Source organism: Salvelinus fontinalis, chromosome 23, assembly GCF_029448725.1.
Source record: "Salvelinus fontinalis isolate EN_2023a chromosome 23, ASM2944872v1, whole genome shotgun sequence".
Taxonomy (NCBI): Eukaryota; Metazoa; Chordata; class Actinopteri; order Salmoniformes; family Salmonidae; genus Salvelinus; species Salvelinus fontinalis.
In genome coordinates, this window is record NC_074687.1 from 16,019,668 (window position 1) to 16,034,962 (window position 15,295).

The window sequence follows — 15,295 nt, forward strand, 5'->3', positions numbered from 1 at the left end:
TGGATTGTGTAACATTTGCCCATTATTATTTTCAAAATTCTTCAAGCTCTGTCAAATAGGTTGTTGATCATTACTAAACAACCATTTTCAGGTTTTGCTATAGATTTTCAAGTAGATTTAAGTCAAAACTGTAACTCGGCCACTCAGGAACATTCACTGCCTTCTTGGTAAGAAACTCCAGTGTAGATTTGGCCTTGTGTTTTATAGTAGGTTATTGTCCTGTTGAAAGGTGAATTCTTCTCCAGTGTCTGGTGGGAAGCAAACTGAACCATGTTTTCCTCTGGGATTTTGCCTGTGCTTAGCTCCATTCTGTTTCCTTTTTTTATCCTGAAAAAAACTCTCCAGTCATTAACAATTACAAGTATACCAATAACATGATGCAGCCACCACTATTGCTTGAAAATATGGAGAGTGGTACTCAGTAATGTGTTGTATTAGATTTGAACACTTTGTATTCAGGACAAAAAATGTATTGCTTTACCACATTTTTGACAGTATTACATTAGTGCATTGTTAAAAACAGGATATATGTTTCTTTTCACTCAGTCAGTTAGGTTTGTATTGTGGAGTAAATAAAATGTTGTTGATCCATCCTCACTTTTCTCCTATCAAAGCCATTAAAATCTGTAATTGTTTTAAAGTCACCATTGGCCTCGTGGTGAAATCCCTGAGTGGTTTCTTTCCTCTCCGGCAACTGAGTTAGGACTGGGTGTATTGATACACCATCCATAGTGTAATTAATAACTTCACTATGCTCAAAGGGTTATTCAATGTCTGTTTATTTTTTGGCCCATCTACCAATAGGTGCCCTTCTGTGCGAGGCACTGCAAAACCTCCTTGGACATTGTCTTTGAATCTGTGTTTGAAATTCACTGTTAAACATTATTATTGCAGCTTATTATGTGACGTGTTAAGCAAACTCATGAACTTATTTATGCTTGCCATAACAAATGGCTTGAATACTTATTGACTAAAGACATTTCCGCTTTTCATTTTTAATTGATTTGTAAAATTTTCGAAAATATAATAATTTCACTTTGACCAAAAAATCTTCAATTTTATCAAATTTAAATTCAGGCTGTAACACAACAAAATGTGGAAAAAGTCAAGGGGTGTGAATACTTTCTGAAGTCACTGTAAAGTATTCATATACAAGCACATGCCCAGCAGCATAATCATAAAGAACCTTATTTGACAAGAGAAGGGCCCTCAATCCAAATGGCTACTTGACACTTTTACGCAGAATGCATGTCACCAACAAAAGTGCTGGCGAATGAGGATCATTCAACCATCCACAACAGCGAGATGGCTGATGGCTTCTTCAAACTAGACTGTAGCCGAGCAAGGTTTATTTTGAGCTGATGAGCATTTCCACTTTGATTATGCTGCAGCAACTTAAATGACCTCAGGTCTGTAAGACACATTATATTGGAGAGAGCTAATTATTCTGCTGATTAACGTCATCTCGCTCCAGCGAGCTTCTTGTTATTCCAAGGTTCCAATTTGTTTTTGGATGAGGCGTGTTAATATAGGTACTAATATAGCATATTACCGCCAGCCCTGATTGCATTCGGGGAGATGACCCACTGGGCACAGATGTCAGTTCCACATCTAGTTTTGATTTATATTTGATTGAGTTGTCAACTAATGTGAATTTAACTTGAAATCAACACAAAATGTCAACATGTCATTGGATTTAGGTTCAAAGTTGGGTGAAAAAGACTAAATTCCCTTACGTTGATGACTTTTGAAAATGTAATCAGTTTTCCACATTGATTCAATGGAATCACATGGAATATTTTTAGTTGAAATTAAGTAGAAACAATGTTGATTCAACCAGTTTTTGCCCAGTGGGGAGGCACTCATGTGGGCCTAGTCATAGCAGAAATGTAAGCATTGTTAATTCCAGGAAGCAATTGCTATCTGGTAGTACATGATTTTAGTTTAATGGTTTAATTACAGGAAGTGAATCAGACAAGTAAAACACATTTTACATCATATTTAAAAGAATAATACATAATAATTAGTAAGGCAGGCAGACAGACTCTGATGAACAGAGAATAGATCATGCTACTATTTGCTTCCTTTTTAAGTCATACATTTTTAAATAGTTATGTTTTTCAACAGGGAGACATAGCAATAGTGTTACAGTTTACTCAGGGCCCTCGCAACTTTTCTTAGACAACCACGCCACCCTTCGGTGGCTTGTCGTCATATACTTGTGGAATGGAGATGGAAGGGGATGCGTCCTCATGACGTCTTAGGTTAACCACACGCTGAACTCTGGAACCCAAACAGTGGGGAAGTAGCCAAAGTGAAGTTATTCCCTTCAGTCGTAATTTAAACAAGGTATGTCAGTGTACATCATATATCATTATTTTCAGTGTATCTAGCTATAATCACAAAGTACAAGTTACGGGAACATGCAAAATTGCAGCTTGCTTGTAGGATAGAAATGGCTAGAATAAGCCAGACAGCTATACATAAACCTATACAATGTTGCACGTTCTGTCTGTAATTTACAGTAGCTGCATGCTCATCCTCTTAAGACTTTTAGCCCCGTGAGTTTACCTAGTGCTTTTCAGATGCTGCATACGTTCAAGTTGGTGCTTTTTGCAGATGTTATTGTTCAAGTTGGCTACGTAGAGCGTTGACTGTATTGATCAGCGTATCGTCAGCAACGCTAAAAGAAAAGTACTTCCGGGTCAGGGAATTTCGGAAACATTCAAAATAAAAGTCGCCCACGTAACAGTAGAAACGTGTCAAAACTTGCATTTATAATTGTCTACACATTAACGTTGAATCAATTTGGGTTTTAAAACATGTTCCAAGGTCAAATAAATGGCCACAATGCAAATCACTGAATATGGAATCATATTGGCATATAGAGCAAAAACTATTAGTGCCATAGTAAAAGTATTGTAGGGAATACTCAGTAGGGTTTGTAGAATGTATATATTATGTCATGTCATGGGTTTCTGGACTTTTACTGTGGTCAAACAGCTTAAAGTGGGTTGCCTGGACACTATATATTACAAATATAGCACTGTACAGGGAAAACAATAGATTATGTGTCCATAAAACCAGGGTCCAGTCTACTCACTAGAATCCCTACAATACAAAACAGGTCATAGGAAGTTTTATGTTGACATTTGCACCATGGAAAGCTACACTTTGAGTTGTCACTGTCAGCCTATCTCCAAATACATGGCAAATATGTGACCCAAAAGCATATTCATGTGATGTAATATTTTAATAATTGCAAATAAACTGGGGTGGAAAATACTCAGTTGGGGTTTTACTAACCAAAATGTTCAGTCTCTTGTAATGTCTACATTTAATCATGCATGTTATATTAATTTCAAAACAATAAATACATTTACTGTTTTTCTGTTGAATATCAGTTGGAAACACAAAACACCTTAACAGTAAAAAAATGTTTTTAGCTACTGTGAAATAAAATGCCATTCCATACACGACTTTCATGCACTTGCCTTGCGCTAATGGAGGTGTCAAATACCGATTATTAACAGGTGATTAGTTAAGAAGCCAACTTCTTCAAAGACTGCAACAAAGATAGACTGTCATATCTACACGACTGTGACACATTTATACATTAGTGACATTAGTGCTAGTGACAACAAGGTGAAATTAAACAAAATGGTACAAACAGATCATGTAAATGAGGCTCAGGTTCTAAACCTATTGCCTGTGGAGAGTTTAAATGAGGAAATGTCAACTGCTCAGAGAAGACCCTCAGACTGCAAAACTTAATATGCAAAATGTATACACTTTTGAGGATAAAGAACCTGCTACATTCATCCTGATGTGGCCAAGAGTTCGTATGAGGAAGTGTCAGTGGTGCCGATGTAAAAGTGGTTGTTTTAATTCCCAAGACATTGGGAATGAAACTAGCACTTTGAGACAAAGTTGTGTTAGAGGTTCATCAGATGAGGAAATCGTAAACTCTGACAACTGAGCCAGATGAGCAGCATACACTGAAATAATCGAGGATACTTTGAAATAAGTGAGTGTGCACAAATGTGCTTTGTCAGATGAGGCAAACTTTGAAGTGGTAGGTATTTCAAAAAGTTTTCATGGGTAAGCCTATTTGCAGGAAAGATTAAAGAGTCCCATCCTTACTGGGTAGTACATTTTCGATATCAATTTTCAGTGGCTCAGAAAAGGATATAAAAAGACGTATCTTAAAATAAATGGATACTGTAGCCATTCTTCATGCAAGATAAAATGAGTTATTCTGGACACTGCGAATGCACTAGATTTCCATGTCTCATATTCAGGCGATATCATACATTCAGATGAAGATGATATAAAGACCATTTCGAGCTCCAGAGACTGACCAACTTGCATTGCTATTACATAATACTGCCGCATATAAGGTGCACAGGGAATTAATAGCCAATGCCGACCTCCGATGTTTGGCCGCTCAGAACAGAAGTGGCATTGGACTAGATACATCAGTGTTGAGAAACATAACATCTGAACGACGCACAAATAAATAACTTTTTGGATTCTGATTAAATCAATTCACTGCAATTACTGAAAGAAAATGAGAATGAAACATCGGCACAAATAATAGTTTCTCCTGTACATTTGTACATAGTGTCCAGTCACCCAATTTTAAGCTGTTTGACCACAGTAAAAGTCCTGCAACACTTCCTATTACTTAGCTTTTTGTTCAAACACATCTGATTTGTATTCTAGGGACCCTAGTGAGTAGGCTGGACCCTGGTTTTATAGACACAATCTTATATATCTTTCCTGTACAGTGCAATTTGTTTGTGCAATACAACAAAAATACAACAATACTTTTCTTAAACATTACATTGCAAAATTGCATCCTTGAACAATAGCACCAATAAATAAACAAGACTCATACAATCAATATAATGAATTGTATATTATGTTCTTGACATTCATTTACTTAAGCTCCAACCATTTCTCAATGTGATCCACCATAAAGGCTTTATTTATCTTACATAAAGTAGTTTATATTTAGTAGTTTAGTTTAGATTTTATCCATTGTATCTATAATTGTTCATTTAAAAAAATGTTTACAGAATTTTAACATGCATTGATTGCAAAGCTCAAAAAAATATTTATTTCGTATCATACGCATAGCGTTTTATCCCCAACCTTTATTTTGAAAGCAAAATCCGAAAACCGGAAGTCTTCATGTGGCTGATATATAGCTAGTGTTGTTTTGGGACCCTCTTCTTGGTTGGTCCCTTCTTGGTTGAGTCCTCTGCCCTGGCTGTCCAATGACATTAGAACAATTTTCTATTCTAATTTTGCATGCAGTTGTGGAATATGAGGCGCGACTTTCATTTTTAGCATGCATAACATTCTAGTAGTAGTTTAAAAAAAATGCAATGTTATATTTTAATCAAAACTTCTGCAGCAAGATTTTTGAAAGAATTCCAATAATGATAACTGAACTATGGCCCTCAAGTGGCTACCAGAAGGTAAATCTCGCGTGACTATAGCCACATTTGTAATACATCAATGCAGCACACTACATCGTTTTTGAATTAATGTAATTTTATATATTATATACCATTGATTTCGAATCCACCTTAGGTGGAAAACTATAAATGTAACATAATGCATCTCTTTGTCCAGCACTGAGCTCAAGTGTAAAATGAATTTTGCCATCTACCTGCCTCCCAAGGCTGAGAATGGGAAGTGTCTTCTGTCTTGTACTGGCTCTCAGGTGAGTTCTACAAACTAACATAATGTATGATGAACTTCCATCTCCAGATAAACACACAGTATCTCTATGGATTTGACTCTGAGAATGTTACTGTGTCTGTACTAACCAGGATTGACTTGCAAGGAACAGAACTTCATCACCAATGCTGTCAGTCAGCAGGCAGCTTCTGAGCATGGAATCATCGTCGTTGCACCAGACACCAGCCCACTTACGACCAACCGCGCACACACTTATCACTCCCACCCTCACTTGTTCCCTCTCTTTCTGTGGTGTTCAGGTGGTTGTAACATCGAGGGTAAAGATGAGAGCTGGGACTTTGGCACAGGGGCTGGTTTCTATGTCAACGCCACCCAGGAGCCCTGGAAGAGCAACTACCGCATGTACGCCTGCGTCACAGAGGTGTGTGGGTCACATGATAATAGCATTTACTATTGTGAATCCCCTGATACAACTCTCCCCCGGGCTCTTTGTTCTTTTTTTTTCTTCTCTCAATGCTAACTTCCCCACTGACCCAGAGAAGATGTCTATTTCTGGCCACTCCATGGGGGGGACACAGAGCCCTGAAAAACCCTGGAAAATACAAGACATGGCAAGTCAGTCTTACAACTCATGATATAGTCATTATGTAATATACACATGTGAATGAAGCCCCCACCCCTCTCTACAGTCTGTGTCTGTTGTTTGCCACCATCTGCAACCCCAGCCAGAAGGCCTTCAATGGGTACCTGGAAAAAGACAAGAAAGCCTGGGAGGTATAGTATGGGCCTGGGGGGGTGGGGTGGGTTGAACAAATCAAAGGGATCAATTCACACTAAACACCAACTAGAGATCCCTGCTGGCGGAATAGAATTCCAGACCAATAAATGGAATCATCCCGCTCTCCAGGTGTATGATGTCACGGTGCTGGCAGCATCCTACTCCGGACCTCAGCTGGACATCCTGATCGACCAGGGCAGTGATGACCAGTTCCTGTTGGCCAGTCATTTGCTTCCTGACAACATGATCGTCTCCTGCTCAGAGAAGATCCCTGTGGTGTTCAGGCTGCAGCCGGTCAGTGCTCCCACCCAGTGGCCAACTACAGCAACTGTTTGATATTTAACAATTTAATGTACTGTACTTTAGTTTGGAATTATTGTGTATTGTACCAGATGAACAGTGTTATTGTAATGTCCGTGTTGCCATCAGGGCTACGACCATAGCTACTTCTTCATCAACGACCACATTAAGCACCACGCCAAGTTCCTCAACGCTTAAGACCATGACTGCTGGACCAGAACCCAACCAGGCTTTCTCCTCTATGCCTTCTCCCAACTGTGCACCTGCTACTATTCACCTGTCCCATACAGAGAGACGTAGGTGCCTGGTGAACTGACATTAACCTGATACACCTGGTGAGCTGAAATGAACACACCTGCTGTGTTGAGTCAAGCTGAGAAAAAGACAATAGTGAGAGCAGGATGTTTGTTAAGAGGAGCTTGCTTGCCACCCACGTGGTCACGCCAACTGGATTTAAAAAAAAGTGTTACTCCTTTTGATTACATTTGTTTCCATCTTATGACCTTAGGCTCACACACTGACATCTGAGACCAATACAAAACACATGTAGACTAAAGACCAAACATAAGACTGTTTTCTTCAGATAGTCTTTACTCAAAGTGATGAAATATATACAGTATTCACAGCAGTTAGGGTGACGTTAAAGGGGTGTTTCATGCAATCAAATCCAAATTGCTGTACAACAAATACACCAATTTGACAAAAGGTACAAAATTGTATATGGTACATCAAAATGCAAAAAAAACATACAAAAAAACCATCACTTTAAAATCAATGTCCTCCCAATCATAAGTACAAAACTGAGTACAAGCTTTCAGGACTATGTACAGAGAAAGGTAGAAAACAACTGCTCAACACTCAGCAGTCAACAGTTACACTGTGGTAAAAACATTTCTCACAATGATATAGTTCAAATTAATTTCATATTATGCCGTACACACATTTCTAAATCAAAATGGAGCTCAAATTTGTTAGTTGCCAAAACAAAACTATAAATACTTATTTTTAAAGTGCAGATCATTTCAGGCCACGCAGCCACTCCCAAAGGCAGGTTGGCATTTATTGTCATGAATCTTGCTCTGCAGGCAGCTCTGCAGTGGTCACTAGCTGGCACAGCCACAAAGTCATAACATCAGATTTGAACCATAACCACACTGCTAATCCTAATGCCCATCCATACATTTAAAAAAACTATTTATTTTTTAATTACTTTTTTCAATAGACAACTTTGACTTTGCAGCTGGCACATCTAGCAGAAATCCTTAATTCTGTCTCCAGGGCAAGATTCATGACAATAAACATCAACCTCCCAAAAGGTCAAAGGGATTGACTGACTAATCAATGAATAGTAAAGTAATGATCTCTTTTCATGTAAAGTTCCCTCGTTAAGTTTCTAAAAAGGTTTGCAGCGCATGGCTCAAACTTCCATAATGACTAAGTGAAACAATAAACTACACAGCAACTTTCTCTTAACAAATATCCCTGTCACATTTCCCTTCAGTCTCCACATCTCTCTGGTCGATCATCAAAATATTGAAGGAAACGTTAGAACTGGGAGAAGGGGATACTGGTATTTTTACCCGTTAGTAGTTCTATTTAGCTAAGTGGAAAGGGAATTACTTTGAGTATTAAAGTAAGATTAATGTGCATATTTTATTTATTTTATTTATGCATTGTGAATTATATGAAATATAAGCTACATTATATACAGGTAATTGACAAAATAAAGGAAACACGTGAGTAAATGAGGGATACAAAGTATATTGAAAGCAGGTGCTGCTACACAGGTGTGATTCCTGAGTTAATTAAGCAATTAAAACATCTCATCCTGCTTAGGGTCATATAGAAAAATTCCCAGTTGCCCATCATTTTAAGTGTGCATGTGTGTCAGTCACCAGATCTCAACACAATTGAACACTAATGGGAGATCCTGGAGGCGACTGAGACAGCGTTTTCCACCACCATCAACAAAACACCAAATTGTGGAAGAATGGCGTTGCATCCCTCCAAGAGATCCAGCCAAGGTGCATTAAAGTGCATTGAAGCGGTTTTGGCAGTTAGCTGTACATAAATTGTAGTACTGTTGTAAATATTAGTACTTTGCATTATAGCTATGTTAACGAGATCACTCCAGATCCTGATTCTAAGAGATTGTTCACTTTGCCTGAGGAGTGTGGCTGATTTATGTATGGCAGCGACTGTTAGTTTAACTAAAATATCAAAAAAATACTATTAATAAAGTTAGAAATACTTTCTAAATTCAAAACCCACTTGCACAAACCTTCATCACATTACAGCTTCACATCACCACTTCTCATAAAAAAAGATATTACCATACTAAAGACATTAGATCATAAGTGGCTCTGAAAAAAAACTGTTTAGTTGTTTTGGCAACTGTCAAATCTATCCAGTGAAACATTGTTTGATTTTACTGCTAAGCTTAAGCTTTGGATACCAAGCTGTAGAAAATGCATTATATCTGTACAATAAAAAAAGACACCACCGCTCACTCACTCACACACACCTAGTATGCTTATATTGGAGTGTTCTGCTGTTTGTGTAGTAGTAGGATATTGGGCACTCAAGCACTACTCTTCAGATGCTGCCAACAGTGTCTCTAAATCAGTGAATGCATTTCAGTTACTTTGCTGGTCCTACATGACCACCTGACATGGTCAGCATCGCCAGACACTTCGAGGCTATTTAGCAGTATAGAATGTACTAGGACATACAAACCCGTTCCTTCGCTCTTTTTCATTCCATCTAACTCTTTTCTTCTGTCTCTCACGCATGCAGTCACACACACCACACGCAAGTAATACCATTGACAAATAAGCAGTCTACGGAATGGATCATAACAGTGTAGTAAGCCCACACCCTCCCCTGAGTTACATACCCACAGATTCCAACTCAAAAACACCAGGTTCCCACAATCATAGGACAACATTTCAACCTCTACAGACGAGGTGAGAGACAAATTCAAAGTAAAACATACAGTATACAGAACTATACCTAAAATATATTAGCTATTAGAGAAAAATATTTAGGGGATTCTTTTCAATGGATACAACTCTCAACCACTTGGCCATATTTATTATAAATATCTTTAAATAGGGAAGCTTTAGCAGAGAGACCGCTATGTTGGAGTGTTAGGTGTCTAGTCTGAAATTAGTGAGGGTGATAATACCTGGCTTTAGGAATAGAGGGGTGGAAACTGACAGCCCATGAAATGCATAGTCAATAATACACAGTGTAGCATGCTAGAAGTTGTTGTAGGCAGGGTTCAAGCTACAGGAGTGTCCAAGGGTACTGGAGGCTCCCATAACAAACCAGGGCACTCCTGTAAGAATTAATAACCATCAATGTGGACACCTCTGTCAGCTTTGAATATCCACATTAGTACAGCTCACTACTGTGTTTTAGGGCACCCCATGCATCACATTATAACTTCAAACCATGGTTGTAAGAATCACGAAAGGAAGACTGAGATATAGGCTACAGTCCCTTGGAAAAGGCTATTTCAGGAGGTACAATGGCAACTGTGTTCGTCACTTTGACAAAATGAACCACAGACTAAATGCTGTGTGTCTATATGTTGGTGTGTTGGTCTCCTTCCCTCTCACGTGAAGAGAGCCTGCTTGGTTGAGGTCTCATCCACCAGCGCCTGGACCGTCATGCTCACCTTGATCATACCCTTCTCCTCTAGTATGTGATGAGGCAGACACAGCTTATCCTGTCGAGGTTCCACACAGAGAAAGAGAGAGAGTAGGAGGGAGAGGAGATAGGGAGGAGGGAGCGAGAGTGGGGGAGGAGGGAGCGAGAGTCGTGGGAGGAGGGAGAGGAGATCGGGAGGAGGGAGTGAGAGTCGGGGGAGGAGGGAGAGGAGATAGCGAGTGGGACAGAAAGAGAGAGACAAGGAGGCAGAAAAAAACAGGTCAATCAAAAAGACACCTCAATGCAACTATGGTGATGAGTGAACATAGACAGTACAGGTGTATGTGGAAGTATGCTGAAGAGCCTATATGAAGAAACAGCACTGAATTCATCATCCTCCTTCAGAGAACAGCAACACAGAGACAGAATAACCCCAAACTGTACATTTATTACCTGTTCCATTCACACCATCCATACAAGTCAGAAAAAGCCTCAAGGTCCATCACTGACTAAGAGTTAAAACACACCCAACTAATAGTATACAGTAATGGCGAACCAATTGCACTCCAACATAGTCGCTGGCAAGGTTGACATGACAACAGTGAATAAGCTAACAGAGTTAAAAGGAAAATATGGATAGAAACGGATGGACAGTTTGGGGGCAATTTTGGACACTACATCCATGGCTTTTAAATTAAGTCAGAAAAGAAGGTTAACCCTCATTGCTTTAAATTCAACTTCAGACATACATACATCAATCAATGGACAGTAGCAGCACTGCTGGCCTCAAAGTATCAAAGTTCTCATTTAAATGAATGAGCTTCTAGTACAGTTCACATATTACTGAACACATATCATATTCACTAGCCCTTCAACATAAGACCTCCAGATTAGTCCGTTCTGTAATATTGCATGTGCAAATGGTTTGTATGTTTAGAAATGATGGATCTTTTCACACCTTTTATTCAGTCCAGGTGCTTGGGAATAAGAAAGTTGGGTAAAATAAAACTTCCATCCAATGTACCCTCTTGGGGTTTTAAAATAAGAAAATGAATATATGGCTTAACAGAATAGTACAACAGTTGAGCCAAAAGGTATACATACTGATAAATACACGATATTAGAATGAGAGTAACGTAGACTGGTAGAGAGGTGCAGTAGTGACGTGATTATTGAACTTTATTTAGTGACAGTGTGCTGTGTGACATTTTACAGTCTAGTCATAAGTGGTGTGTTTATTAGGTCCAAACCTATACACTGTTTGTTGTGTCTTTGTCTCGTGGATGGCATTACTATTGAGCGTTGCCATTTCCTTCAAACAGACGTACAGGTGTAAATACAGTTGTTATACTGTATCTAAGGAGTCTTGAAGAGACTGACCAATGCAACAAAAAAGCTCCAAAATTCAGCATGATGGAGGAGCTCTACTAGTGCTCTGTGCTTACCTGGACTGGACCCAAACTAGACAAGCTGTATGGAACCAAGAGACTGTATGACCACATGGGGAATCAGTGTGTATGACTACGTGTCTGACCCCGGAGGGCATTAATAAAATGAACAGTCCCACGACAGGCTTGACTTGACGCATTGGCCAAAGAGTTCAGGGAACTGTTGTGTATAAGCGCCAGGATTCTTTTCAACAGTTGGAATGTGCGTTATTGGTGGGGACAGTTTACGAATGCATGTGTGTGAGGTTGTGAGTCGGTATTTATTGGAGTTTAATGGTGCGCATCTGCAATCTGTGTATGAGACACTTGTGTGTGTGAATCAGACAGAGGAGAAGAGCACAGAAACAAGACGTTGAAGAAAAAGAGGAGGAGGATTGCGGAGGAGAAGTGTTGGGACATGCGGGGGGCAGGGCTGAGAGGAGGTCAGGCTTTGACAGGAGATTGACAGGTAGTGTTACGTCAGCTCACTCCAGCTATAGGCCACAAACAGCAGGAGAAGACAGAACATGTGTAACAGGCTCGAGCAAATCAGGTCCCACGGCTGCCATGCTGGAGGCGGAGCCTGGGCCAACTGTGTAGAAGCCTCGGGGGCAGGGCTTGGGTTTGGGACCTCTCCCTGTCTGTCTGAGTCTCGCCCCTCTGTGGGGGTCTCCATGGCGACCAGGGCGCACACGGTGACACGGATCGGCCGCAGGTGACACTGGATGATGTCATAAGCTGAGCAGAGGGAAGACTGAGGGCCCAAGGAGGAAGAGGAGGAAACATACAAGGTGAATGAAGATGAAAGGAGAAGAATGAAAAACGGGGGAAAGAATGATACAGATGGATGAAAGGGGTCACAGAGGAACATCGATGGATATTGCACACGAAGAAGAGAAATCCAGTTAGATAGAAGTGGAGGAGAACAATGAGAGGGGGAAGAACAGAGGACAGAAAATACCATTGGAAGAAGGAAGAAAATGGGAAGGGAGTGCCAGGAAAAGACAAATAAGGGGTAGAGATGCAGAGTAGAGGAAGAGAAGAAAGAGGGAGGGTGGTCCGGCAGGAAAATAGAACAGAGAGAAACAAGGCAGGATGTTAACCGGTGGGAACAGAGGTCAAGGTGTATTTATGTGCAGGGCTGCGCAGGCGTGGGTTACCAGGGCGACTTGCAGGGCTGCTTTTTGAGAGAGAGAGCGTGTGGGTGAGTGTGTGACTTACATTTATAAAACTGAACTCTGTCTCTTTCAGAAAGCAAGCCATGCTGGGGTGTGGAGCGTTAGGAGCAATGAGGATGCGGGTGGTGTTAGCCAGCTACGCATTCGCTAGCATTAGCTTTCAATCCAGCGCAAAGCACCTGTTTCAGTGAGGCAGTGACATTTCAGCCAACAAGCAGCAGTAGAATCAGCAGCAGGATCACAAGCTGGCTAGGGCCAGGTTATACAAGGAGAACCAGACTAGCCACAGCAAGCAAGCAGGAGGTCTAAGGAAGCAGCCAACAGTCTCACTGTTGGTATTGGTACTACTGTGCATTCTGCTGTACAGTCCCAGCAGGCTACTCAAACAGTGAACAAAAGGCAGCTTTTGTAGTGTGAGGTTTTGACACAGCAGGGCTTACTACATCATGGTAAGAGTCCCACTACCACTGTATGTGTAACCACTGAGTGACAGTAAGTGGTTATAATTACTGACTATTTACTAAAGGAGAAATCAACACAGTAATGAGTCAGCAGGGCCAATTTGATTCTCACACACAAGCACACATATATTATGTTTCCATCCCATGCACACAGGACATCTTTCAGTCAAGTCAATTCTATAACATTTCTGCCATGTTTTTCTGCAGGAATGACAGCACACCAGCTCCTGTTAAATGATTTTTTTTCTTTGGCATTAGCTGGGGTCAGAACCAATCAAGAGCCAAGTCAATACAAGTTCTAAAGTATAGAGGAAGCCCAAAGCAGTAGTGAGTAGCGATGATGAGAGCATAGTCCAGTGCAATGATGATGATGATGAAGCTTTAATGCTTGTGTCATCAATGCATCCCTCTCTCAGAGGAGGAGGAGTAGAGGAAGATGGGAAGGTGATTGGCTAGATGTGCCAGTTCTGGGATCAAACTCTGTGCTCTGACTGGGCAGATTGTTTTGAGGCGATGATTATAAAGTGGTTTGGTCCCGATGTCAAATACATATCCTAGAACGGTAATACTGTATAAAATAAATAAGTTGTAGACTTCTCAAATTCTCTAGTCTCATCCCAGCACTAGCACCCAGCCTTTCTGACCCGCAATACTAGTGTGTATAGTATCTGTGTTCTATACAGGCTGTGTGCTCACTGATCCCCAGTCAGCCCACCCACAACTTGATTCCAAACCCAATGATGCACTGTGGCTTTTATTCAAATTCTTAACAGATCGAAGATCAGTTTACCTCAGTTAAATCCTAACTTACAGTGAATCTGAAATACAGTGGCTGATTCAGGATCAATGAGGTGCCACTATCTAACAGAAAGGAGGGTGTGTGTCTCACCTCAGGAACGCCCATTTTCCTACAGGCATCCAGGAAGTTCTCTACGTTCCGCCGACACTTAGCCATGCTGAGTTTGGGCTGCGGGGTCACACAGAACGCAGAGCTCAACGGAGACTATAATTGTCTGTAACAAAAACAATCACCCATTTCCACTTATCCCTCTTTAACCCCTCATTGACCCCCAAGACGTACCACAGCAGGCGAGGGCACATGGATGCTGACCACGGAGCGTGGGCGAATGTGATTGGCCAGATGGCATAGCACCACCCCGTCCATGAGGGAGGAGCCTAGGTCTTCAGGAAGAGCCACCTTCAGTCTGCTCTCTATGCTCTGAGGAGAGACAAGAGGGGTAAGAGGGGTAACACACACACAAACTTAGGACATAATGCTAATACTGGGGAGTTAACTTCCAGAAGCGAGAGAGAAAGAGAGAGAAGCTCTCACGTCTCTGAGTTGTTCCATCAGCTCCAGCTCTTCTCTCAGCTGTTCCATCTTCCTCCTCATGGTGAACTGAGGGTCAACAGACTCCAGGCTGTTATGGGTTCTCAGGAATACTGCCCCCAACATGCAGGAGGAGAGAACAACAGCCGCCATCCATTAGACAGGAAGTCAGTAACTAACACCTACACATATTGTACTGCACATAGTCATTCACACCCACACTTCACACCCATACAACCACACATACTGTAGCCTACATAAATGCATACTGCAATATTCACTGACACGGAAAACACACTTTCACTTACAAGTGGATGCGTAGCTACTGTTACCGTACACTTGCATAACCCCTTATTCATATCCACTAATGCAGATGCACTCTATAGTGCTGGGCTCTGGGCTGCATTCATTGTCATGGAAACAGTCATCTGCACTGAGGAGTGAATGTGGAAGAT

General features: G+C 40.8%; 2 protein-coding genes across 8 annotated transcripts in view; one reads left to right on the forward strand and one right to left on the reverse strand.

Moving 5' to 3' along the window:
* Positions 1-2,670: 2,670 nt before the first annotated feature.
* Positions 2,671-7,627, forward strand: LOC129820915 (S-formylglutathione hydrolase-like). The gene is made up of 7 exons (XM_055878030.1): positions 2,671-5,486; positions 5,644-5,734; positions 6,012-6,133; positions 6,255-6,323; positions 6,402-6,486; positions 6,620-6,784; positions 6,920-7,627. Exons 2-7 carry the CDS (start codon positions 5,663-5,665, stop codon positions 6,986-6,988), a joined length of 582 nt encoding a protein of 193 aa, XP_055734005.1. The 5' UTR covers positions 2,671-5,486; positions 5,644-5,662; the 3' UTR covers positions 6,989-7,627.
* The window catches only part of LOC129820913 (leucine-rich repeat and calponin homology domain-containing protein 1-like), a 102,640-nt gene continuing 94,708 nt past the window's right edge, over positions 7,364-15,295 (reverse strand). For 4 of the 7 annotated variants that reach the window (XM_055878023.1, XM_055878025.1, XM_055878022.1 and 1 more), the window contains 4 exons: positions 14,844-14,953; positions 14,592-14,729; positions 14,400-14,477; positions 10,873-12,625 (listed from right to left, as the gene is read on the reverse strand). In XM_055878023.1, the coding sequence (XP_055733998.1) occupies positions 12,347-12,625; positions 14,400-14,477; positions 14,592-14,729; positions 14,844-14,953 (605 nt within the window). In that variant the 3' untranslated portion in view covers positions 10,873-12,346. Of the gene's footprint in view, positions 10,524-10,872; positions 12,626-14,399; positions 14,478-14,591; positions 14,730-14,843; positions 14,954-15,295 lie in introns of those variants that run through there. The other 3 variants (XM_055878024.1, XM_055878026.1, XM_055878021.1) reach the window with 2 other exon arrangements.